Source organism: Rhipicephalus microplus, chromosome X, assembly GCF_043290135.1.
Source record: "Rhipicephalus microplus isolate Deutch F79 chromosome X, USDA_Rmic, whole genome shotgun sequence".
NCBI lineage: Eukaryota > Metazoa > Arthropoda > Arachnida > Ixodida > Ixodidae > Rhipicephalus > Rhipicephalus microplus.
In genome coordinates this window covers 86,200,938-86,227,577 of record NC_134710.1, presented here as the reverse complement: position 1 = coordinate 86,227,577, position 26,640 = coordinate 86,200,938, and the positions used below count along the sequence as shown (strand labels likewise).

The 26,640-nt window shown below is 45.5% G+C and overlaps 1 protein-coding gene across 2 annotated transcripts in view; it reads left to right on the top strand.

Annotated features, from left to right (window-relative positions):
• The window catches only part of Oamb (Octopamine receptor in mushroom bodies), a 631,213-nt gene extending 607,705 nt beyond the window's left edge, over positions 1–23,508 (top strand). For both annotated transcript variants that reach the window (XM_075877249.1, XM_075877250.1), the window contains one exon: positions 20,381–23,508. In XM_075877249.1, coding sequence (XP_075733364.1) covers positions 20,487–21,929 — 1,443 coding nt within the window. In that variant the 5' untranslated portion in view covers positions 20,381–20,486 and the 3' untranslated portion in view covers positions 21,930–23,508. The remainder of the gene's footprint in view (positions 1–20,380) is intronic.
• Positions 23,509–26,640: the final 3,132 nt, after the last annotated feature.

Here is a 26,640-nt window from a genome sequence, read left to right as displayed (position 1 = left end):
CACATTCACCGTACAAGAGCCGCCTCAAAGTCACGAATCATTTCCGTTTACTGAGTGTTTAGCGGACAACTGAAAAGTGATGAATACATCACGCTTGCCCACTGCAAAACGTCTTGAACCGTGGCTTGCTGCTGTGTTTATTGCTCTATTCTCGTACGGCTGCGTAACGGGGCATATACAGGGGACGACGAGTCCGTACACTTGTCGCGGCTAAGTATACCCGCCCTACATGCTGTCTGGTACCGCTCCCGTGTCGCGTTTCGAACGCGCGCACACCCGCTACTTTAATTTACCCACCTGCAAATACTCGACCGTTTAACTCGTTAAGCGCCGCTGCGGCGAGGGCCGCAATTCACGGTGCACCCGGCGGCCGTGCGCGCGAACGCGTTAAAAGCGGTGCCTTTTGTCGTTTCGCCCAAGTTGTTTTTTTGACGGAGGAAGATGGAGGAAAATGCGCGTGCAGATGAAGCACAGACGAGGCAAAAGTTCTGTTGCCAGTGCGCCGAAGACCACTGCCTGTCGCCAGACGCACAGCGTAACAACGCTATTGCCGATGGCACCAATGGTGCAGCAACGAAGAACGGTAGTTAAGGGGGGAAGGCAGGGTAGAGGGCGAGCACATTTCTCCAGCGCTCTCGATCAGCCAGCATGTTAGCGCCTCCGAGCCTGGACGCTGCGACAGCTGTCGCGAACGGCGCGCCGAGAGCGTTCCCCTCCGCGCAGGTGAAAGCGGCTCGGTAAGATAAGAAAAATAATGATAAGAAGAAAATGGCCGCCCCGGCTTTGCCATCTAGAAACATTGCCAGCCTTTCTTACTCACGGCCACACAGACGCCAAATGACAGCTCACACCTTTCAGCAGCGTAGAAGAGAAACTGACAAGCGTCCGGAGGAGGTAAAAAATAAACGCTGTCCCGTTCTCGCCATAAGCTTCTCAGGGGCAGCTCGCGGGCTGCCTTGATCCCACACAGCAGCAGATGGAAAGTGGGTGGATATCTGCACTTGTATAGTGGCGAGGCGTTGTTTCCTGTTTAGGAGCCAAGAGCAAGCATTAACACGGCTGTTTGAGCAAGGAACATAAAGTTTGATGCCGTAAAGTTGCGCAATGTTATTTCTTCGGAACAGTACTTTGGAACATAAGTGGGCACGAAAAACGTCGGACGCTCACCGTAGACGCAGCGAAGCTGACGTGGTAGCTGTTGTGAATCTTAATTACGGGCCCTTTTGTTCTAAAGATGTTCTTTTCTAAATACTATTTTTAAGTAATAATGTCCGCGCCGTTTGAAGCCTACCAGAAAGTTGACAATTTAAGTGAGATATTGCTGTGATTAACCCTATAGGTTCATGTAAGGGTGCAAACATATCCTGAATAGGCATCAGCTACCCGCCAATGTTCTAATTTTGTTACTTTGTGCATATCTGCACCCCATAGCACGGCGCGTGATTCCCCCCCCCCCCCCTCTTCACTCGTTCTGCTGCTCCACCGGATCTCGGTTTATATGTTCTCAAAACTATATAGCGTCTAATCTCGCATATTTTCTCTTACACTACTGTACACTTCCATACGATCACTGCACATTTATGCTCATGTTCTCTCGCCATATATGCTTCGATATTCGCGGTAATCACGCCCGTGCGCGTTCATGTGATGTCATCCTTTTTTCTTGCCCCGCCGTGGTGGTCTAGTGGCTAAGGTACTCGGCTGCTGACCCGCAGGTCGCGGGATCAAATCCCAGCTGCGGCGGCTGCATTTCCGATGGAGGCGGAAATGTTGCAGGCCCGTGTGCTCAGATTTGGGTGCAGGTTAAAGAACCCCAGGTGGTCGAAATTTCCGGAGCCCTCCACTACGGCGTCTCTCATAATCATATGGTGGTTTTGGAACGTTAAACCCCACATATCAATCAATCAATCATTTTTCTTTCTCGTCATCTGCTTTCATGTAAGCTCGTACACTGGATGCTATCTTCGTTGATATCTCTCTTCTTGATCTTCTTTCAGCCTTTGTACTTTTCTGAATTTTTGTTTTCGTGAGGCGTCGCGTCATCCATAGTTCACCCTGAAACTTTTGGCCACCTTATGGGCTCTTACTTTTGAATTCAGATAATCCTTTTTATACAAAGAAAGGAACAGCAATTTCGTATAAATTCACAGTAAATGTTTGGAATGCTGGTAATTGCGGTAGCGACGTTCGTAAGCAAGACTTCTGTTATCCTTCAAAAATAGCTGCGGCAGCGTAATAGATATCCTGATATTGCACGCGCGTGTTTTACCTTTACTTTGTTATTTCACTTGATAACTGACATTTTTGCTATGTTTTTAATTTTTCTTGCGTGCGTGTTCTCTACACCTAACTTTTTGGAGAGGAAAGCTTGTGTTATTAAAAGACACCTTATTCTCTGTACTTGACATTCCTTATTTTACACTAAGAGATCAGTGATTACGAGTGCCACGAGTTGCGTAACCTGCTGAACTCTAGTTTTTATGTTTAACATTTGTTTTAATGTTCATTCTAACTTAGCGTGATGCAGCAGCTGGCAAACATTAAACTTCATTGACAACGTTTTTTTTTTTTCACCGGTAGATTAAGTAATGAGAGTTAGTCTTTGTGGTACTGCTTTTAAAAAAGCTATCATCAAGAATAATTTGGCCGTAAATCTAACTGCTGTTCAAACACGGGGCGTTGTTCTTCTTACGCGGCATTGTTCGCTAATTACGATACCTTGTCACGGGGCTCTTAGTGTCGCCCCAAATAAATGCCATCCCCATGAATTTGATGATGCGAAGGTACATACAGCATATGCTATCGTTAAGCACCGGCGCCGATACTCACGAACCGCCTAAACGTATATGCGCTTTTTTATTTACTTTAGGCATAGAGAACTGCCTCACCATAAGTTCAGCACCCATCTTATCACGTCACTCTTCGCCATGCTCATTTACCTGAGATAATTTTAAGGAACAGGGAATGCTGGTTTCTACATGCGAAAGGAGTTTCTGTGCTGCTCCAGTCCGCGGAATCAAGGCGTCCGGGGTGTACCTAGGGGGTGGCACAGCGGAAACGGGACGCTCCTCCCCTACTCCCCCGAAAAAAACGTTCCCTGCAACGGCACTGCATAAATTTATCCTTTCGTAAAGTGCCAACGGATCAAGGCATCTAAAGTGAGAAGGCATCCGTGGCAAACGCATAGTATATGTATACGTCAGCACGACTTTGTACGAATAAGTGCATCTGCTCACTTGCTGATTGTTCATAAATCTAACCCTTACCAACAATGCACTGATGAGAGGACGTTTAATAGAGCGACTTTGTGATAGTTTTTTTTATGAAAAGCCCGCTATCGGCTTCATACTGCGGCGACAGAGTAATTCTCCCTTAAAGCAAAATTGATTCGCGGGTCTCATTTCTTGGCAGCTTGAATGACCTCATTGTGTGGCGTTTGCTATCGAGGGAGCTACGAGCGCCGTCCTTTTCAGGGCAAAGTCAGAGGATAATGGAAATATTCAGATAGGTGCTCCAATTTTACATTTTCGCGAAGACATCATTCTATAGACTTCGTCGTTACGCATCATATAAAGTTCTTTCTAAAGAGAGAGGAACGAAGACTGAACAGAAAAACAAGTTGAATCATCAGCATGCCCCCCTTTTTTTGAGGACTTTCTGTCTACAGAATTTGCATACTTCGAGAACATATCTGCGCACTTTTGAATGCCTGTCTTTCGCCTTTCATTTGCCTTTTCCTCTCTTTCTTTCTCTCTCTCTTTGAATTCATACCACTAATGCATGGTGGTCCGGCATCAAGTACGCTCGCCGAGAACTCTGCAAGAACATGTGTGAAGGGTTCTTCGAAATGTTTAAATTTTAAACTCTGTTTGCGGAGAAAGCAGCTGCCCAACTTGCGTAAAAAGCGTTATTCTTAGGTCTCTACCTCTCAAGTGTTCATATTATGTTCTTTTAATGTATTTTAAGAAACAAAAAACTGTTAAAATTGTCCGAACGAGCATGTGTGAGCCATAAAGAAAGAGAGAGAGAGAGAGGGGGGTAAGAAAGTAAGAAAGAGTGAGAGACTGCCGAGCGCGTGCACGTTCACAATAGATAATACCGAAGCAATCACTCCCATAAGCTTGTTGGCTTGAACAAGTGTGAAACAGAACTTTTTTTTATTTATATATTGATCCATTGCTAAGTGCATAAGCCAAAGTGCATAAATATGTTCAAGCATCACAGTGCAGAGAGCTTTTAAAGCGGGAAGGATGTTTGTCTTTCCCAGCCCTTCGCGCGCTATACACACGAAATATTTTAACATTTATATGGGCCTTTATGAAACGCAGACAGTGAAGATAGTTACATTAATTAACAGGTTTATGGGGCCGTGGTATCAAATTAAGGGCCGGCATTATCACTGCTCTTTCTAAAGCCTGAGAAAAGATATTTTGTAGGATATGTAACTTTCTGGGTTTCTGGATAAGCATAACCTATTAACAAGCCCGCAGTAAATCTCTTCGCAAAAGAAGCTCAGCGAAACCTCTCAAAAGCTTTATAAATTATGAACATTGTTTTTGTTTTTGAAATGAGTTGTTACGGTATTTGTGGCACTGCCTTTGGCTTCATTAAATCCTACCTAAATTACAGAAAGCAGTTTGTTGAAATAAACAACAGGTCGATTCGACCTCATTCAGTCGTCGCAGGTGTTCCAGAAGTCCGCAATATAACACCAATATGTCTTAATGTTTCCTTTACCAATATAGTTTGCATTGATCAACACTAAATTTATATAATCAATGCCGATAATACTACTTTATGATGCTAGGTCGTTCTAGGAAATACTTTTTTCACTGATATAGTATAGCCTCAGAATCTATTGGCATCGCATAATAAAATTCGGCATGGAAGTGTTAAAAATATACCGTTCTTTTAAATAGACTATACAGTTTGAGCGAGGCTGTTTCGCACATCAACCACACTCAACCGAGATTTTTTTTATCTTTTCACTTTCCACTCCGTGTGCATAATGTCCCCTGTTATAGACGCTGCGCTTACGACTCTTTTTTTATTTCATTAGAATGACTTGATCTAAACATGTCTAAGCGGTATACATTAGCGTTGGCTTCTGTGAACACAATGACAGCACGCACAATATTCTGTGGGGTACTTTTTAATGAGGAAGCGCAAGTTTGTTTAGGTTCTGGTCTGGACTAAACGCCCGCTGTCAGCTTCTTCCTTTAGGACCTCCTTGTGGGAAAGGGAGCAGAGAAGCCCGAATCCGTTATAGAGGATCTCGTAAACTTCGCCGACTTCACAGCTTAGAACAAATTACTTAGCAAGTTTTTCGTGCACTTTGATCAAGTACTCGTGACGCACCAACACATAGGCTCTAGAAGCGCTGCCAAATTTTTTTTTTTTCGGGAGAGTGAGGGGGGCCTTCAACCATACTTTATGTATGTTCGTGCGTGTACGCTAGCAAAAGTAAAAGTTTTCAAGGAGGGGTCTGAACCCTCCCCCCCTGGCTAAGCCCATGAGAAGCTCGTATGTTGGAGGTGTAAAAAAAAACAGAAGAAACTCTCAAGGTCTTTTATGCATCCGCCTAAGGCGATTCGAAGACAAAAGCCATCCGGATTGAATATTTTACGTCAAGCGATGAGAGTTCAGCACCTATGCGAGCCGTCTACTGATATTTGTCGACATGGCACGAGCATCATTTGACGGCTCTTAGACAGACATCAATAAGTCCCCAAGCAGCCCCTTTTTACACTCCTACGACCACAGGTGGTGGGTCGTCTGCTTTTTGTTTTCAGACTCATCGACTGCACGGCACACAAGCGGGGCGATGTCATTGCAGGCATACCCTTCGTGCAACGGAGATGGCCGGCTAGTCTCATCTCTGCTTCAGCAACGTTCTTTAACTGGCGCTTGTTGAAAAATTCGTGCTAAAGGATGCTGTGCAGAATGGCCCGAGCTTGGCAAAACTAGGGATCTTTCCGAGCTCTGGCAACACCCCCATTTGAATGAGCCAACAGTGCGAAGAACTCAAATTCACCCCTGAGCGCGCTGCGTTTCAATGGTTACGACGGAACGCGGCATCGTGTCAGGTCGGTAGACAAAGTTTGGTGTTGTTTGCAAAACAGAGGCATCGTCTTCCACTTTTTTCTCAATCCACTGAGTGCAGACGTGCACCCATGTAATAAAAATGTCAGAAACTTTCCCTGGCGGTATTTTTTAAAGGTGCGGGCTGTTAAAATTTATTTGGAAGCTTTTAATGCCTGCATTGAATTATAATCAAAATGGTATAGTTTTGTCCGAACGCTTTACAACAACGCGACCGCAGTTAAACCCGAGGCCACATGTATAATGATCATGGTCGGCCTGCACATTCTAGTGCACTGCTCGGCCGGTGCGCGCCCTCTTCGTCCTTTTATTCATTGTCTGCTAGCTACTCGCGCACGTGTGGCCGGCTAATTAGATATCTGGCTGGGCGGTATATCCTGCAAGTTAGGTCAGGACATGTTAAGACCAAGCTAATTAATCCAAATCATCCTAAGAGTGAGATAAATACACCACATGTTTATAAGACCATTCTAATGTAAAGCGAGGACCATGCTAAGTAATGCATGCTAGTTAACATGCTAACTAAATTATGGTAATTAACGGGATGGTAATTAAAAGCGTGCTAAGTAAAACCATGCTAATTGGATCTTACTGATATAATAATATTTACAATCATTTTAAGTACAAATATGTTAACTAGCTTTATACTAATCAAGACTTTGCCAATTATTTGAAACCTTATCAATTATGACAAAACTGTAGTGTTATGATAATTGAGCCCTAGCTTAGTAGTATAATCTAAATTAAGACAAAGTTGATGCAGTATTCACTTCGAAGCAGACCGAGCAGACTAAATAGATGAATGACTTGAAGAGACACTAAAGTCGACGTTGATTGTGGAAATAGCGCTCCAGAAACCTGGGAGTGTTACTTTTGTGCCAAGAAAGGGCCTATTTTGAAATAAAATTATGTTTAAAGTTTGCATTGGGTTCAGCGCACTTCAAACTGCCTGTCTCAAGAAGTGGACTGACTGGACCGGCTCACGTCACTGTTGCCACACACACTGTTGCCCGGCCTTACTGCGCTAGTAGCAGCAGACCGAAAGCAGCGGAAACCATAGCAGCAACAGTTATAGCCTCCGAGATGGCGGGCGCGCGCGCCCGCTCTCAGAGGCCATGGCAGACATTTTTCGGTTTAACTGCGTTCCACTAGACGGCATCACAAGTCCAGTGTAAGTACTCGAAAATTGAATTTTTGAACCACTCACGCCATTTCCCATAGTAACATCCGGCGATTCTTTTTTTCATGAATCTAACAGAAACGAACAAGCAGCATTTTATTACATCTCTTGATTCACGGAAGGTTCTTTATTTAGTGCAGCTAGATCAATTACCAGTGATTAATTGTAGGTGGTTCGTCTGATGTCATCAAGATCATTTTCAGAATGTCTTAATGCAGCGCTTATGTTCTTGTGCATTTACCTTAATTTCTCGGTACGTAGGGCACTGTTGTTGATAACATTGTCGTTTTAGATGTTGTCATACATTGAGCTTTCACTCTGACGGAAATTGTTATTTGACTTTACTGTCCCTTTAACAAGCTGGAAGAAGCTAGGCGATCAGGAGCTGCACTATAGCTTCAGCCTTGCACAAGTACACTCTAAGCCGAAATTCGGCAAAATTGAACAAGCTGCAGTCGTTAAACCAACAGACGAACGGTTCGTCCAACAGGCATGACATGACAGTACGTGTCATGCGCAAACGCCCGGCAATGAAGGAACCAACGGGGAGGGTAACTGCGCCGCGATCGCCTCCTGTTCGATGCTGCACAGCAATGCTCGGCCCGGTCGACTATCATGAAAACGAGTTATTTCGACTATACGCTACTGCGAAAGTGAAGCACTATGAAACGAATAGAAGTTCTTATGAGAAGCAAGTTCAGCACGCAGTCAGTGCGCACAGCAAGCGTCCTCGCGTTTCCACCATGCCGCATGGATGAGCTGACAACAAGTGAAAGTCTGCGAGCACGGGCAATGCAGATAACTCGCTTCAATGTGCTGAATTAGTTAAAACTACGAAGAACACTGCCGGCGCTATTATAAGTAAGCTGTTCGTCAGAAGTCGTTTACCCGCGCAGTCACTGGCCACAACTTGAAAGTGATATATAGAAAAAGTAGGCTTCGTACGTCATCGGTTACAAGCTGGCTGCTGGTGTGAGTGCATTGCCGGCACACGCGAAGGAAACATCGCATACAATTTCTTTCACAGAAATAAATGTCGCCTGCATTAAAGCTCAGGTAAACGTATGTCTTTTTCTCCATGCGACAATCGTTGTCAAACATATCAAGCGTGAAAGCAATCACGGATACGACTAATAGTGTGGTCGGCGGGGCACAGCGAGTGACTCACCAGCACTATGAAAGAACCGTGCCTGCGAACGGTCTCGTCGCTGTAAGTATACAGATATCTACATCACTCCGTAAGATACCGCGAACATGGGACATCTACCTATTGTTAATTTGTGAGTATTAAGCAACGACGATGAAAATTGCACACAAGCTGCATGTTGTGATCGGCGGTGGTCGTTTAGCCGTAGTCTTCGTAAGCCTAGCGACGCCTTCGGCAAGCCGACGCGGTATGGCATCGACGAGGCGCCTGGCTGCTTCGCCGCTGCTATGTTTCTGTTTGGGGACTCGTGCACCAGCACTGCGAACGCTGGTTTGGCCGACATGATTGAATGCCACCTGATAATTCGTATTCTCTGACTGGAGGGATGTTAAAAATTAGGTGGACCTATATTAAGAGATCGGTGCGCTTCAGTACTACGAAATCGCCTACGTAAATTTTCAGTTTACAGTGTTAGTGTTTATTGTTTTCTTAAGCCGAGCAAAAGTCACCCACCGGCACTACATATATATAGGACGTCAGAATACTGTGCTATATATATCCGGTAGTTCGTTCTCTAGAGGTAGTGTAGCACGGGCGGTCAGTGTTTGCGGCGTTTTACTTTGAAATTATAGTGCGTATATATATATATATATATATATATATATATATATATATATATATATATATATATATATATGGGTGTTGCATGACCAATATACTGCGTTCTTCAGTGCTGATTAAATTGGGGGAAAACATAAAGTATGCTCCACAAGTGCAGGGCCGCCATTTTTTTTCATTGGTCCAGATGGTTCAACTGTTAGTCCCACTGGAGCATTCTACTAGGCCCAACATTTAAACCGAGTGGAGTACGTGCTAAGGGGTAACAGTTGAACCCTTGCAGTTGCTTCCGCAGTTAGTCCAAATTGGTTCAAAATCTGTAGTAGCCCATTTAGTCCCCTAAAGGACCAATGGCATACCCCACTTTAGTTTTTTTCGGCTTAGAGTGTAGCACAAGCTTACGAAATTATTTTACATGCAAACAAGCTGCTCCTTATCATCCACCGCATGAAACCCTTGACGGTCACACCGGCCCCATGATATAGTCACGAGTTGAACGGGGGCCTTCTCAGAATCAACGAGTATGTAAACGAGTGCGCGTGTCAATTAGTTTGGCTGATAGGTGCCCGTGGCGAAGATCGGGTCCGCCCACCACATTTGCTCTCGCCAAGGAGCAGTGGTCACGCCATAACGCCAGCGAGCGGCCCGTTTCATCTATCAGTTTCATCGCTCAGTATGCACGCACGAATAAGCAAAAGTTATATGATCACGTGGCTACGATGTTTAGCATTCAATTTCACCACACTCACGGCGTATCCACTCACAGCCGCGTGGCCGTCACGATGCAAGTGCCACTGTTGACTACCTGCTCTGATATTTATCTGCAATATTTGATAGAAGCGAAACGAGCTGCACAAGAGTGCTGCATGTTCACCTTTGCTGCCATCTCGAGAGGAAATTTCTATGCTTGATTGATATGTGGGGTTTAACGTCCCAAAACCACTATATGATTATGAGAGACGCCGTAGTGGAGGGCTCCGGAAATTTAGACCACCTGGGGTTCTTTAACGTGCACCCAAATCTGAGCACACGGGCCTACAACATTTCCGCCTCCATCGGAAATGCAGCCGCCGCAGCCGGGATTCGAACCCGCGCCCTGCGGGTCAGCAGCCGAGTACCTTAGCCACTAGACCACCGCGGCGGGGCAAATTTCTATGCTGCAGAGAAACGAAAGAACCTGCCCAAAAATGGCAAACGTCCACGAAGCTCGCCTGTGAGAGGGGTGATGTTGAGTAGGCAAAACGATAGCGTGACAATCACGCTGTCGTCGCTGCACTGTTGACATGTTCACTGAGTCTTAGCGCTGACGTGTTTACACGCGATGCTTTTTTTTAATAATTAACCACCGTAAATACCCCACAAGCGTTTCTGACGACACACGCGTCCTTGCAGCCGTTTTAATCAACGCTACTATCATGCGCTCCATAATGGCTTCGCGCTATGACTGCCGTAGTGCGAGCTCGGAGAGAACTCGTGTGCCCGAGAAGCTCGGGCCATTCTGCATAGCAGCTGAGATAGGCAGTTGCACCTTTGAATAAGATAAGTTCGCTTGTCAAAACGTTGAATTCAGTGACACTCCTCCATGTTCCTATTTTTTTTTTTGTCTATTCAAGCTCCCATGTTCTCCTGAAATTTGCCCTTTTTTTTTGTTTTTCAGCGCGTAGAACATACGATACGCCAAGGGTGATGTCATCAATTTAGACTTTATACAAAACATGACGGTGACGGGCTGCGCGGACAGGGATGGCAAGAACCCACCAAGAGTGTCCATCGCAGTATCTTTAAAGAACCATAAGAATTTAATCTTAACGTCAACCTCAACTAGCACTCAAATCAGTCACTCATCTGCGAACCGTTACTAATGGTTAGGTACTGTTAACGTGTCTAGAACTACGGGGATTGAAGCTTCGCCTAGTTTGAATTTTGTTAGATTGTACTTCCTTCCGAACTTTTATGCACACTGATGTTCATAAATGAGACATGCGAGATATTACCACGCCTAAATGTAGAAAGGGCAATAAGCAGAAAAGCGGGAGAAAAATTGGCCCCGTATCTGCATTTAATCTGCAAATTTCATAGAAAGACGATGGTCTTGCGTGTGAATAGAGTGAACAAAACTTCTATTTGATGTTCTGTGCAAGAAAATTGGTCAATGGTATTCTGGGGGCGCTGCGTTAGAGTGCCTCGAGCGTGCAGCGGAGGCGAATGAGCGAATCAAGTCACGTCACACGGGATACATGAGCGCCATCTGGCAGTTTTCTTCGAAAACAAGCGCGTGGCTCTAAGACGGGTGTGCGCAACCGTTTCAGGGGTGATAAGGTGTAGAACGCAAGGCAACGGGTAGGTGCCACTACCGTCTCATTTTAGCAAAGCGTTGGAAACACTCCTTTTCGTGCAAGCGTTGCATGGTCAGCGCAGCGTGATAAGCGCTACGGTCCTTAAAATTACTTATGTATGCGTTTTCTAGTAAAAAGCGCACATGCAGAGTATATACGTGTTGTTGTTGTGCCCCAGACATGCGCAATAATTGCTTTTTAATTGACAATTGCACAAGTATGAACGCTGAACCTTGAGCAACATTGATGGGCGCTGCGGATGGGGTCAGCCGTTTCAAATACCCGATGCTGTTAGGAGTGGACAAACAGACAAATGTACAGACAGACAGACAGACAGACAGACAGACAGACAGACAGACAGACAGACAGACAGACAGACAGACAGACCAAAATTTTTGCGTCGAAGGTTCCCAAGATAGAGTATCGTCTTCGAAAAGTGAACGCTTTCCTAAGGCCGAATAACCACTGATTTTCCTTTCTCACAGCGCAAACGGGATACAGCTAAGTTCCATCACAGATGCGATGAAGACTGACTGCGAACAGTTATGACGCTTCTTTTTTCCTAGCGCGAACTTCTGTGACAAGAAGGAACCAATGCCAGCATTATATATGCAAGGAACATATATAACAAGCAAGCCTCACAGAAAGCGATGGCCATGTCCCGGCCAGTTTCTTTAAAAGCCCTGGAAGCGGTCGTTTATGGAGACGGCGCCCATTGCAAGCAGCCAAAAAGAAATGACGCCCAGTCCCATTATAACACGGCACTGAGTACGCAGCCGGCCAAGATATAGGTGCGCTGTTTTTCAACTAAACTCCCTAGGCATGGACGCTGTTCAACTTTTTACTTATTGAGCGTTTCGGATGGCCAGAGTGCAGAGCTTTTTTCTTTCTTGCTTTTGCCCAGAGGACGCTGAAGAGATCGTTAGTCTGCAGAACGGAATCTATCGGCACCCGGTACCAGTGAAGTTCACTCCCTTTTTACGGTAGAGAAGCCCCCCTGTATGTACCCTATTGATTCAGGGGTTGTTTCGAATTCGACTGTCCCGAGTAGATAAGGCAGTGACGAATTCCCCTTTCATTATCTTCGGTGCTGTACCAGCCTACTCGATGCAAGATTGGGCAGAGCGCAAGTTATATTTATTATATGTACAACGGGAACTTCATGTATATTTATATTAACACCCTATACGCTTCGATTCTTGCGTGGGCAGTGTTTTTTACGCCTTGCGGTCATTAATTGTCCCCGTCCCGAAAGTCAACCACCCTTTATAATGAGTGAGGTGTTGGGTAGCGGCCAAAGCGCAATAACCTCACGTGTTAGAGAGCCTTTCTGTGCTATCGTCGTGAAGTGCCTTTCTTTTCCTACGTTGAGAGGTTAACTCAGTTCTCACCACGCTTCCTTGTAGCCCTCTGCCAGGTGGGTACGCGATATCTTACGATTCCAAACGAAACACTAAGCAACGCAGGAAACTGGTGGGCACACTTTCGTTCCATCACCATACATGCTATCCGCGCAGCTCCAAGAAAGAAGGCGAGAGAGAAATAAATTAAATTTATTGTGTCACCACCATCATCATCAGCCTGCCTACGTCCACTGCAGGACAAAGGCCTCTCCCAGGATCAGCCAGTCCACTCGGTCCTGTGCTTGCTGCCACTTTATACCCACAAGCTTCCTAATCTCATCTGCCCACCTAACTTTCTGCCTCCCCCTAATTCGCTTGCCTTCTCTGGGAATCCAGTCAATTATCCTTAAATGCCTAGTCATTATCCTGCCTATGAGCTACATGCCCGGCCCATGTCCATTTCTTCTTCTTGATTTTCACCATAATACCCTTAACCCGGGTTTGTTCTCTGATCAACTCAAGAACATCTGTCAGCTTGCCTGAGCCTAAATGAGGGCGGCCTCCTCAGTCTAGCTCCACAAAGACCAAAATTAAGTGACCCTACAATGTGGTGAACTTTAGTTTGTACAGATGTAAGACAACAGTTTGCTGTTTGGTGCAATGTTCGTGGGAATCTCAAAGAAGAGAGAAATAAATAAAAGAAAAGGACAGGGAGGTTAACCTAGAAGAACTGGTTTGCTACCCTGTACAGGGGTAGGGAAAAATGGTCGGAAAGAGGATAGAGACAGAGATATAAAATAAATTAGAAAAAAAAATTCACATGCGCACACATTCAGGGAGTTCCGATCACAGTCGTTTGGAGAGGCCGGTTGAACGCAAGAAGCGCACGCAGGAGCGCCTTCACCGCCTTCTTCTGCGACATAAAGTCCTGTCGGTAGCGCAGAATTCTTTTTTCCAAAAGAGTCTGGTTGTCCAGTTCGTCTAGTGCATTGCAGATTAACTGTCTCTGCGAGCAGTATTGTAGGCATCCACACAGAATGTGCCAAGTTGTTTCGTCACTGCCGCAATGATCGCATGCATCAGTGTCGGTCATTCCTATGCGGAACACGTACGCATCTCAAAGAAATGGTTTCCCGTAATTGTACACGTAAAGCTCTTTCAAAGAGAGTCAAGCGAAGCGCGCTTTAGGAACTGCCAAGCCATGCCTCGTCAGCTGCAACAGTAATTGTTGCTGGAAAACCATCCAGTCTCGAGTCCTATGGCCATCGACACTGAACCAAACAAAAATTATCTAATGCCGGCTGTGTACAAAGAATTGAACCATCACTGCATTCAGTCTTTGTGCTCTAACCATTTATTTATATCTGGTGTAGACAGAACCGGATATGTAATGAAGTGTGACTGTTGTTCTGAAGACACCTGAACTATAAATGACTATGTGCATTCTCGTATATACATGCATGTGCGTACGAGCATCGGTCATGGACCCTTCTGTCTGTGTCCCTATCTCTTTGTTGTTCACTCTATCTCATGGAGGTACATTCTCAAGAGATTATGGCCAAACTTCACCTCTTAGTCAATGTGCCCGGCTACCACCGCAAAAACTCTCACAACGAACACCCCGCTTGCAGTGTTAGAATGGGCAGCTCACCTGTCATCTCACACTCTTTCCACTGTATGCAGTCGAAGAATCACAGTCGAAAGTACGTTGTGGTTCGGGCTGACAAGGTCGCCAGAAACCCTCCAGGCATTGGTGATGGAAGACTTCTACTGTCGGGGCGAAAAGAGAAGGATGCTTCTTTACATCTTTCTGGTAGCGTATTATTCTTTCAACAATCCTACGTTCTGCTCAGATCACTTGCTGGGTAAACTATTTAATAATTTCAGGTCAGCCTAGCGTCCATCAGCAGTCATAGTATCCCGCCCTCAAAGGTGAAGTCAGTGCAGTACAGTTGCTTTGCCCCTGGAAAGGGTGAAGCACGTACACTAGACGCCTGCCGCGATCACCATAGCCGGAAGAACGAAGGACACTTTAGGCACAACACCACAGAAGGAGTTTGTACCGTGCACCACTTGCCTATGTAGTTAGATATGTGTGTCCTTCCAAAAACGCCTAAGGTAGAAATCAATCAGGGCCCCCTCCGGCTTTCTCTCTAGCGCAACAACGCGATGAGCGCCAGCGTCAGTGCTGGCGCCAGTGTAATTGTTAGCGCCCGCTGCTTAGCATCGACACATGGTTCTCTTTAGCGGGATATGGTGCAATTCTTTAAATTCACCTATTTATTATGCGCTGGTGGCCCCGCCACGGTGGTCTAGTCGCTAAGGTACTCGGCTGCTGACCCGCAGGTCGCGGGTTCGAATCCCGGCTGCGGCGGCTGCATTTTCGATGGAGGCGGAAATGTAGGCCCGTGTGCTCAGATTTGGGTGCACGTTAAAGAACCCAAGGTGGTCGAAATTTCCGGAGCCCTCCACTACGGCGTCTCTCATAATCATACGGTGGTTTTGGGACGTTAAACCCCACATATCAATATTGTGCGCTGGTGTTAGTTCTGGTTTCGTCCTTATGTGAAAACATTAAGGTCGTGCTGGTGAGTTCTGAGTAACCAACCCAAGAATGACGGCTACCTTCATGCTGTCACATCGGGCTTAAAGCATGACGCTTCCTCGTGCATGCTGTCTCCACTCGTCCGCAGGCAGTGCGCCCAGACAGTGAACTATGGAATACATTTTCTCCGCGTATAATTCTCCGCATGCTCTACGTTTCATTTTGCGGCCAGCATTCACGCCAGGATGCAATTAAACCGCATTTCTATTGCGAACGCCTTTGTGTGAAAAGCGCGCTCTTGTGGGGAGCCGCACACCCAGAAACCCTTTCAATACGCCTTGGCTGTTCCACGTAGCGCATGGAAACGTGCAGACCAATTCAGGGGACGTAATAAAGTTCGCTCTGGGTCCAACAGTGTGTTTAAACTCACCGAGTGCTGGCACGCGTCCTGTCGTGGCGGTTGTTCATTAAAGCGGTCGACTCATTTCGTTTGGGAATTTTGCAATGGAAGTACGCACGCGCGCGTTACGATGGCTCATCGAGCAAGCATGCAGTCCGCAAATGACCGTAACAAGTTATTTCTGTATCTCTCGTATCGTTTTCGTCTATCAAATCTTGATTACAGAAAAATACTTGTTAAGGACAAAAAAAGACAAAAAACGTCTGCTCTATGTATGTATCGCAGCTTTTATTTCCCTTTTATTACGTTCGTAACTGTTGCTATTGTTCACTAATAGTCTCTTTCACAATTTGGATACATGGGAGAAATTCTTTCTGCTTTCCATGTCGTGTGCCATAAAACCATGCGCTGTCGTGGAAAACAGCAGATTCATGGGAAAAGAAAGGGGGGGGGGCAATTCAGACAGCCGTCCGCCTGGTTCAGCGGCGTACAATTAGAATACCGAGGAAGTGCAGTTGTCCGCCATACTGGATCAGTGACCAAGGTGTTCCGCTGCTGACTCAAAAGTCGCGGGATCGATCGCGGCCTCGGCGGCCGCATTTCGATGCAGAGAAAATTGTAGAGACCCATGTACTGTGCGATTTAACTGCACGTTAAAGAATTAACACTATATGGTTGAAATTTCCGGAGCCCCCCACAACGGCGTCTCTCATAATGATATTGTGGTTTTGTGACGTCAAAATTCAGATATTATTATTATTATTATTATTATTATTATTATTATTGTTGTTGTTGTTGTTGTTGTTGTTGTTGTTGTTGTTGTTGTTGTTGTTGTTGTTGTTGTTGTTGTTGTTGTTGTTGTTGTTGTTGTTGTTGTTGTTGTTGTTGTTGTTGTGAAGATGACTCATAATGGTTAGCAAGAGGACTATCTGAAACGTCCGCAATCACGGTTTGCTCATGTCGACGCGCATTAACAACATCGTGAATTCGAACTTTCAGTAAACGCTGACGCGTGCTCCGCATTTATTACGCATGGCAAAGTTTTCGTGAGACCGAATACGCAGACCAGATTTGCGAGGGAACACTCGAATGAAAATGTCGTTAGCGATGTTAGTTGCGTTTATTTTTAACGAAACGCTCGTTGCTCAGGAAAGCTTTGCGTGAAACGCAGCCATTCCATTCGGTGGATCATACGCTATAGACAACCAGGTTTCACATAATGCCAAAATGGGATTGAGTAAATTCGCAGAAGGTACACTTGCCCATTGCTATTTTTTAAATAATCTATATTCGCATTGTTTAGCGGTAATGATCCCTCACGTCTACGGCTCTATGCCTAAAGATATCTTTTTAGGGTGGATCACTGGACCGTGAAATCTCTACATGTGTTACTGATCACGCTTGTGTGTGCAGCTCGCATTCATGTATTAAGAATCCTCTTTTCTACAAAGTTTTGTTGTTAGCTGAAAAATATATCGTGGTGTAACCGGTGGGAGGAGTGTGAAACACGCTACCCGGAAAAGTAGCGGGGGGGGTGGGGATAGAGAAAAAAGGTTGGGCGCAGTGCTAAACTTAGTTTTATCAGCTACAGATAAGTATAAACTTTGTCCGAAGAAGTCGAACTCAGAATTTTCCATCTGTGCATCCTATATCATGGTACCTTACCCCAAAACCATTCAGAGTTCAACTCAAGAGAGAGTTGATGGCTGCGTGCCCAACCCGACGATGAAATCCATTGCGGCCTAGCTAGCTCCAGAATGAATCTTCATTGCCCCTGAAGCAATATAACCATAGTTTATTGTGCCAGCGAGACCACCATCCTTGCCTCTACATGCTTGAGTTCCAGGGTTTTTGCTTTACGGCCCCGCCGCAGTGGTCTAGTGGCTAAGATACTAGGCTGTGGACCCGCAGGTCGCAGGATCGAATCGCGGCTGCAGCGGCTGCATTTTCGATAGAGGCGGAAATGCTGTATTCCCGTGTACTCAGATTTGGGTGCGCGTTAAAGAAACCTAGGTGGTCAAAATTTCCGTAGCCCTCCACTATGGCGTCTCTCATAGCCATATGGTGGTTTAGGTACGTTAAATACCACATATCTATATCTTTTTGCTTTGCGTCACCCGAGTTAATTTATTTCTCTTTCATACTGTCTTATCGATGTATCACATCGCACGACGGCTGTGTCGTAAAAGTGAAACATTACTAAGTTATAACATCCAGTGATCTCTAGAAAGAGGCAGTCACTCTACGGGGAACTATTTATCACTCGTGAACTAGTTATCACTTGCAGATAACAACCGGAAATCCGCTTGTTCTTCCTCTGATAGGGAAGCCACATTTTCACTGAAATGGTCGAGTGCTCTTCTCCACACACGTTCCCTTCTCCATACATCGTAAAACATTAGACTGCTGCCCATTTCGTATCTTAACATTGCACCATTACCTCAGCATAATCACAGACTACTAAACTCAACACTCTGTGCCAAATGCACAACCTAATACATACGCTACACTACCCGCTGACCCGAATTTCCCTTATTTCTCATTGTTTTCAACATGCCTGGAGCACAGGCAGGCCATAGCTGTCTCATATCATTTTTGCACACCATTTAAACAGCCATTTTTCTCACATAGACCCCTTCATGGTCGAATGACGCAGAAATGGAGTGGTCATCCCCTATGCTCCCTAAGCTTCCTCTATGAGGTTCCTCATTTATATTCGTCGACCCTTTTGGCTGTCTGAGTCTTACAAGAATCTAGAAGACGCAAACCAGTGGGGAAGATTAAGCGAAAAAGCGCTCTTTCTTTTCACCCATTCTTTCCCAGTGGTTTGCGTCGTCTAGGTTTTTTGTAAAATTCTATATCTATCCACATGAACCATGCCCGCAGCATCACCTCCTCTCAGGTCATACAGTTTTACCACCTGTTATTCCATTCCTTAAACCCATTCATCACACATCTACAAGACATCAATGCGTGTGACACAGACCGAGATTATTCACATAAATGTAAAGACGGCAGCATCTTGTAAATCATCGACACCTACGTGTCAAGGTTCTTCTTTCAACTGTGTCCTAAGGAAAAACCAAAAACACATACCAATATTGGTTTGTCTCAATTAAAGTACACCCGATGGATGTGAAACTTGGAATAAGACACAGAAATTCAACAAATAAGTAATTCGTGCAGTGTTGTTTCATTTCTTATATAACTACAAATACTGCAGGTCCTACTGCAGCTCAAGCAGGATTGAAAACATCAATAAGCATGAACAATATCAGCTAGAGTAATTACGACGGTCAGTAACCTATGTTATAGAGTATGTGTTGATTACAATCAACAAGCAAAAAAATTAATTTTCTTCGCAATTCCAAACACACAGTAATATAAAAGTGATAAAGCATGAACATACAACAACTCAACACATGAGGTAATTGATTTGATTTGTGGGGTTTAACGTCCCAAAACCACTATTTTATTAAGAGAGACGCCGTAGTGGAGGGCTCCGGAAATTTTGACCACCTGGGGTTCTTTAACGTGCACCCAAATCTGAGTACACGGGCCTACAACATTTCCGCCTCCATCGGAAATGCAGCCGCCAGAGCCGGGATTTGATCCCGCGACCTGCGGGTCAGCAGCCGAGTACCTTAGCCACTATAGACCACCGTGGCGGGGCTCAACACATGAGGTAAATTACACATTATACATAAATGAAGTTAACGCAAGAGTCAATTGCCTATATTGCACACAGCGTAAATATAATTTTACATGTTAAAGAAAAAGTTAATAAAAATGACCGAATTTAAAATAAAATAAATTACCAAAAACTTGAAGAATTTACCGATTCTATTACACATGTTATTACTCGAAAGAAGTTAAATGAACAGTTGAAGCCACGATGTTTCACGCAGTTTGACTTGCTCAGCTGCCGTTAGACACTGCGCATACGTTCAAAGGTCCTCGTTGAGCTATCTAGGTGATAAAGCTTTCACGTGTCGTTTCGAGGCGTAGCCATTCACAAGCTATTTGGGAGGTCTTCATAAGGACGTTTTTATAAGTTATCGCTTCGTCACATTTATGGTGTACAACATTTTTCTGTACAACAAGTTATGTGCTCTGTCACTTGTTCCTTTCCCCTTGCTCAGTTCCGCAGCATTCGCTTATTATTTGTAATAATACAAAAACCATATGTTTTTATGCTGTTCTTTATGGGTGTTATATTTTTTCTTATTTCTTCGGCACTTTTTCGTATTAACAGCTTTATTATTTCGCTGTAGCAAATATTTTCTGCTACCACATGGTTGATTTTCCGACACTTCACTAGTCGAATCGTTCTCAATTTAGTTTTATCCTCCAAAATCGAACCCGCTTTTTACTGTACAACATTCCAGTTAGAATGACCAACGTAAGTTGGCTGGAATGAGTCACAGTGATTGTCAATGCCTATTCAGACTTTCTCATTCATTATAGCTTGCCGAAATCAGCTTCTTTTGAAGGCCCAATAAAGCAATCATTGATATTACATCTTAACACAACTCCTCCCGATGAAGGAAACAAAAAAGTGCCATTTTTTTTCCAAATGCTTTGGTGCATCAACATCATATCAATCGCCATTGAGCGAAAAACTGGCCATCAAGAAAGGTCTCTGTTGATTAACAATTAGAGCTTGAGCGAGCACACAAGTGCGAACTCAATGTTTTGTGTACTTGCAGGCACGCCATGTGGCCGGGGGCAGCTCCACAGGATGAGGCTTGGCGGCCGCGAGCGTGGTGCGGCGCAAGGTAGCCCCGAGTACCGTGGCGGCGGCCCGGTAGCAGCATGAACGAGACGTGCCTGTCCCGCGTGCCGCCAGAGAAGCTCCATGAGCCTGTCACTGTGGCCCTGTTCTTCGTGCTGGGCTGCATCAATGCGCTGGTCATCTTCGGCAACCTGCTGGTCATTGTCGCCGTGCTGGCCTCAACGAAGCTGCGCACTGTCACCAACTACTTCGTGGTGTCATTGGCTGTGGCTGACCTGTCGGTTGGGCTCACCGTGCTGCCATACTCGATTGTGTTGGAGGTGCTCGAGGTGTGGATCTTCGGTCACACCTGGTGCCAGATATGGCTTGCTGTGGACGTGTGGCTCTGCACATCATCCATCCTGAATCTGTGCGCCATCAGCGTAGACCGCTATTTGGCCATCACGCGGCCGGTTCGCTACCGGAGCCTCATGTCGTCGCGCCGCGCCAAGCTGCTCATCGTGGCGGTGTGGGTGATCGCCTTTGTCATCTGCTTCCCGCCGCTCGTTGGGTGGAACGACGGCGGGTCTCAAAACAGCGTGCCTTACCTCGGGTCCAATGAGACCTTGCACAATACGAGCATCGCTGCCGATGGCCCGTTGCCGCTCTGCAAGTCCGCACAATGTGTGCTGATCAACAACAAGGGCTACGTCATCTACTCGGCCTTGGGCTCTTTCTACATACCGATGTTGTTCATGCTGTTTTTCAACTACCGCATATACCGTGCAGCCATCCAGACTGGGCGCGCCCTTGAGCGAGGCTTCATAACCACAAAGTCAGGAAAAATCAAGGGACGCACAACGGACCAGAGGCTCACACTGCGCGTACACCGCGGTAACGATTCCGCTATGAACGCCAAGCGAGGTAGCGAGCACCTCGGTGCCGAGACCTGCATCGATGGCATCGTCACCGGTCGTCGTCGGCCAGGACTCAAGAAGTCGCGCGACGAGCCGTCAGCCAGTGCCCGGTCGTCGGCCAGCAAAGCACGTCAGCAAAGTGACCAGCGGACCACACGCTCGGCGCCGCCCTCGTTCAAGTCGAACAGGGGCAGCGCCCGCAACAGTGGACGCAACGGCACTTCTACGTCTAGCGGCGGCGGAAAAGGCTCGCGCTCGAGCAAACGCAGTCAACGGTGGCAGGCCAAGAGATTCCGCACTGAGGCCAAAGCCACCAAGACCGTGGGCACCATAGTGGGTGGCTTTATATGCTGCTGGCTGCCCTTCTTCACAGTGTACCTGGTGCGTGCATTCTGCGAGCACTGCATCCCCAACCTGCTGTTCTCGGTCTTCTTCTGGCTCGGATACTGCAACTCGGCCATCAACCCGCTCATCTACGTGCTTGTCAGCAAGGACTTTCGGCTGGCCTTTAAGCGCATTCTGTGCCGATGCCGCCTCAAAGAGGGAGGCGTCTCGTCACTCATCAAACAGATCCACATGCTCACCGTGCTCGACGACGCACCCCCGGATAACGCCGAGTCGCCCTAGAATCCTGGTCACAGCCTTCTCCTGGCCGCACTGTCAGGACATTCACGCGGAGCACCACTGCTTCTTCGCACTTCACCCGCTCATTGCACCGCGCGTCTTTGCCGTAGTGACTTTGTCGGTGTCCATCTCACGGCTGTAATGTCCGCTTCCTCACCCACGTGAGTCACCACTATAGCCACAGAGCAAACGTGCCAGTTCCAGAACGCGTCTGCCACACGTTTGTCACACTATCAGTTGTTAACTGTATGTACACACTAAGTGTATTGTTGTTACTAGACGTTTGTGATCGTCCCTGCAATGATGCGCGCACTGGGCACGTACTCGTGCGTAACAGTATGATCTCTTTCATGTTTTGTCTAGCCCAGAAGATGTGAGGTATCTCCAAGCATCCTAGAGTGGTTGAAAGTCTAGTGAGCTGCATCCACTGGGCCCATATTCGTACTAAGAACACTGTGTTTCTAACAGAAAGTGCCGTGTAGATTACATGCGCTTATTTATACAATAAGTAACAATGCTTTGAAAACGCAATGAAGGCCACTTCACAAATAACTAAGCAAGAGCACCCAGCTCTCATGTGAACTATGAGGAAGTTGTCTCCATTCTTGTTATTCATGTATTGTGCATATCTTTCCTTATTCGATAAATGAAGTCAGTTGATTAAGGGCGTGTCCTGAAGTACACATTTATTTTAATTTTAAATTGAATTTTTACTTCGGTTTGAACGGGAACCTTCATTCCACTTTCTATTTTTTTCCGTGACTGCAGTTATGCCCAGAAGTATCCAGCAAGTTCCACGCGATACGGACACTTTAACTTCTAAGTTCGGTAGTCAAATTATTGTTATTGCATTTCGTGAAGGATCAGCACGACCGTAAGGTTCAAACGTTCCATAATGAGTGTACTTTCACTGAGGGCGTTTTTTTTTCTCCTATTCACTTTGTGATTTGTAGAGCACGTGTCGATGGGGCAACACTGTACGAACAATATACTTAAATAGTGCTTGTGTTTCTCTTCGTAATCTTGGAGATGAATTCCAAAAAAATTTATTGTACACTGCAAGCCTGTAGTTTGCTTATTTATGCTGCGTTGTGCAGCCCAACTATTTTTTGTTTACGTTTCATGTGATATACTCATAATACTTTCATGCTGAGTCCCAAATGATGAATGCCTCCACCGCAAACATTTATACGTCGCAAGGTTCAACTGGTAAAAACGTTTTCTTGTTATTGTTGTTTTTGTTGTTGTTGTTTCACGAAATAAGTTAAGCACCTGCGAGGGAAACAACTTTACGGAAGTAGTGAGAAATACGGGCATTCCATGCAGGTATAAATGTCACACTCTCATCTTTTTTTTTTCTCCTCATTTCCTGCTTTACGTGTTTTTCAGCAAAGCCAAAGCTTTATAGTAATATGGGCTTCTTTCACAACAACAAAAGAAAACAGAGAACTACCTGGCTTTGGACAGCAATCTTCCTAACGACTTAAGTTCGCCTTGCCTCGGGAAAGTTTCGCTGTTATTTTTTTTCAAGGGCAGAAATGTATTGAGTCCAACCGGCGGCCGTGCATTGCCTAATCCGCCCGTATGCCTGTATTTTTTTTTTGGGGGGGGGGGGGGGGACTGTTTTCTAGTCATTTGCGCAGTTTTACGCAGATTGTCCAGATCGCCAGCTAATCATTTGTTAGGAGTACAGGGTCTTTTTAAAGTCATTCTTTGGAAGGTAGGGCCACGTACAAAATCTCTGCACGCTTCCTGGCAGACACAAAGCTCACAGAAGGAAAAAAAACAGCTTAAGGTTCCCTCCTCATGGTTGCTGGGCATGCGCCCTGGATCGTTGTTTCAGGTATACGTATTGTTTCAGTACTGTGAAGCAAAGAAAAAAAGTTAAATTCATTACTCAACTAAAGGAAAAAACATCGTACCTCATATGCAAGAATGATCCGGGCGAAAAACCAGAACAAAAAATACAAATACACCATCTCATGTGGAAGTGTATAGTACAGTAAACCTTTAAATCTGATTAAACTTCACCGTCTCTTGCAAAAGCCCTCGAGTTTAAGAGACTGCCCTGTTTTACTTAGCGTCAATGTCATTTAATCAGCAGTGTGTCAGTGGTGGACTAACCCATTAGTATTTGTCTTTTTTTTGCGTTCTGATTTCCCGTAATCCTTCCCTTCTTTTGCAACGGGACGTCTTGGGTTGTGCCACGAAAGATCAAAACCAACGCTTACGAACTCTTTTGCGATCAGTACAACATGACAAGTAATATATCAATAAAAGAAAGAAAGATGACGAGAAATGTAGTAGTATGATGCTTACATGTCTAATTCGGGAACATGGTGTGCATGAAAAGAGCCCTCACTGAGGTAGTTCTTGTCCCGTACAAGATTTGTGATACATTCAGCTGGTCGCCGCCACGCTCAGAATTTCACTGCAATGTGGCAAATTTCGCTGTTGATCCGAGCCAGAGAAATCGTGCTCGGGCCAAACGTGCAGCTATACAGTGACTAGAATTCTATGTCACTCTATGTCAATGTCACTGTGAATTATATGTTTAGCGCAGCTGCCTGCTTGAGTATTCGGAGGCCAAAAGAGTGAACGTGGAAATGTGCTTTCTCCCGCAAAAAAAAAAAAACCAAGCGTGCAGGCGCCGAGGAACCATCGCAAAATCGCCGTTCGTGCAGCCATGGCTGACGCCACTTCAATAACGGAAGCGGCTGAAGCCAAGTGGGCGGAACTCCACCGTGGTCACCAAGGTCACCAAGGTGACGAAGTCACACTTCGAGGTCCAACATGAGAGCGCCTTAGAGTGCTGTCAGCTGCAGAGTAGTGTCGTCAAAAAGCCAGTCAAATGTGTCCAGAGCTATGGGTTTTGACCAGCGGAATTTGGCGCGCATTGTCAGGGCGCTCCGGAACAATAGAAAATGACCAGCCTAATGTATCATTACTTAGCTACACGAGCCCAGTTCAGTCTCAGTGATGTAGCATCATCACATACTATGAAACGTGCAAAAGGACGTTTCCCATGGAGTGTACTTGGCCTTTGAAACTTCTCAGTATAAGCGACATAATCTAACTTCTGATGCAATCGTGCTTCTTCTCTTGTCAGGTCACCTCCACGCATACACTATTTGCACCTGAATCGTGCAACTCACATTTAGATGGGCGATAACGGTCAGTACAAACACTAAATCGCATTCATGACAGGGGTTTGAAGCTTGAAGTCTATGGCAGCATTTTGCGTGGACCTCATAGTGCTTGCTACCTGAAACAACTACCTGTCAGCCGAGCAGTGTTTGTTTATCACCACACACATCTGATGTTTGATGTATACTCTTTTACTCTACTTTGTTGCTGGCATTTTCTCCACCAAAACATACAGCAGTAAATTCACATCATGACTTGGCACTGCGTGTTCTGATAACATGCCCGGATCAGTAGGAGAGCACTCATGTATTATGCATGGCCAAGAAACATTGTGTGTTTTTCAAGAATCCTAGATGCTGTCGACGTCTGTCGTTATATTTAAGTTCAAAAAGCTATTTGAAGTTGGAAAACAAGCGCGTTCATTCGTCGTAGCCGTCATAAAAGAGCATCTAGAAACGTTATTTCTAAGTATTTATTTCAGATTCTTTGCAACACTTTAGTGTATTATCATATATTATTCAGCCACCCCATAGCATTTTAATGGTGCAGTGTTGTTTAGGCTCGTGAACCTAAATGAGCTCAGCGTAACGGAATGACCTTCAGCAGGTGACGAGGGAGGGCCACGTATTTGCTGAATTTCTTGTAAAAGCATATCGCGTGCTATCCGCTTGGGCCGCTTTCGTGAAGACGAATCTCTCTGTACCATCAATGAGTGTGTTTGTTATTTGTGGTATACGAGTGTGTTGGCAATGTTTCGTTCCTGTTCAATTATCAACTTTGATCGTTACGTTGTACTGTGTAAGGTGTACTAGAAGTGCGTCATCATCAATCGTACTTTGCCCAATGAGAGGTCAGCTTGGAATAACAGCGCTGGGATCGAGATACCCCACCCATTACTAGCCTTTTGCACTATCGTAGTGCCGGTAGCGGCAAAGGGCACATGTACCAGCAGTACTCGTGACACCAGCGTTGGTTTGGCAGTTCCCGACAAACACACTGCATGTTTTTTTTTTTCCGGCCGCGAGAAAATGCTGCTAGAGGGCGTCATCGTTGCGCATATGGGCAGGCATTTATTGCTTCGGCATTTACGCTTCAGATGATGTCTGGCTTCCACTTGTTCCGGTGAAAGCACAGATCCCACATTACTGAAAGCACAGAATGTATACGGATTGAAAAATATGTACATTGTGATACATGCTCACAATACGCAGGCGTTGTGAGAGACGCCGGGAGAGGTATAGTCATGCAGGCCTCGTCATATCACGTCCATATACCGTGTTGTGCGATTACCATGCTTTCCCTCTAGGATACATAGCTTTTGCCACACTCATGGGCTGCATCTAATTGGCATCCGCAAAACTGAGTACAGAAATGTCCGCTATCGTTTTAGGTAAAATTAACGGTAATATGACGAGTCTGACTGATAGACAATTGAATTATTCGATTCCTAAGCTCTTGATATTGCATTTGATAAATTATAATTCCTGACTAGACACTGTACGGTCATATGCATAAACTACCTTTCGTATAAAAAGATATTTTTAGTAACTATTTAGAAAGGAAAAGG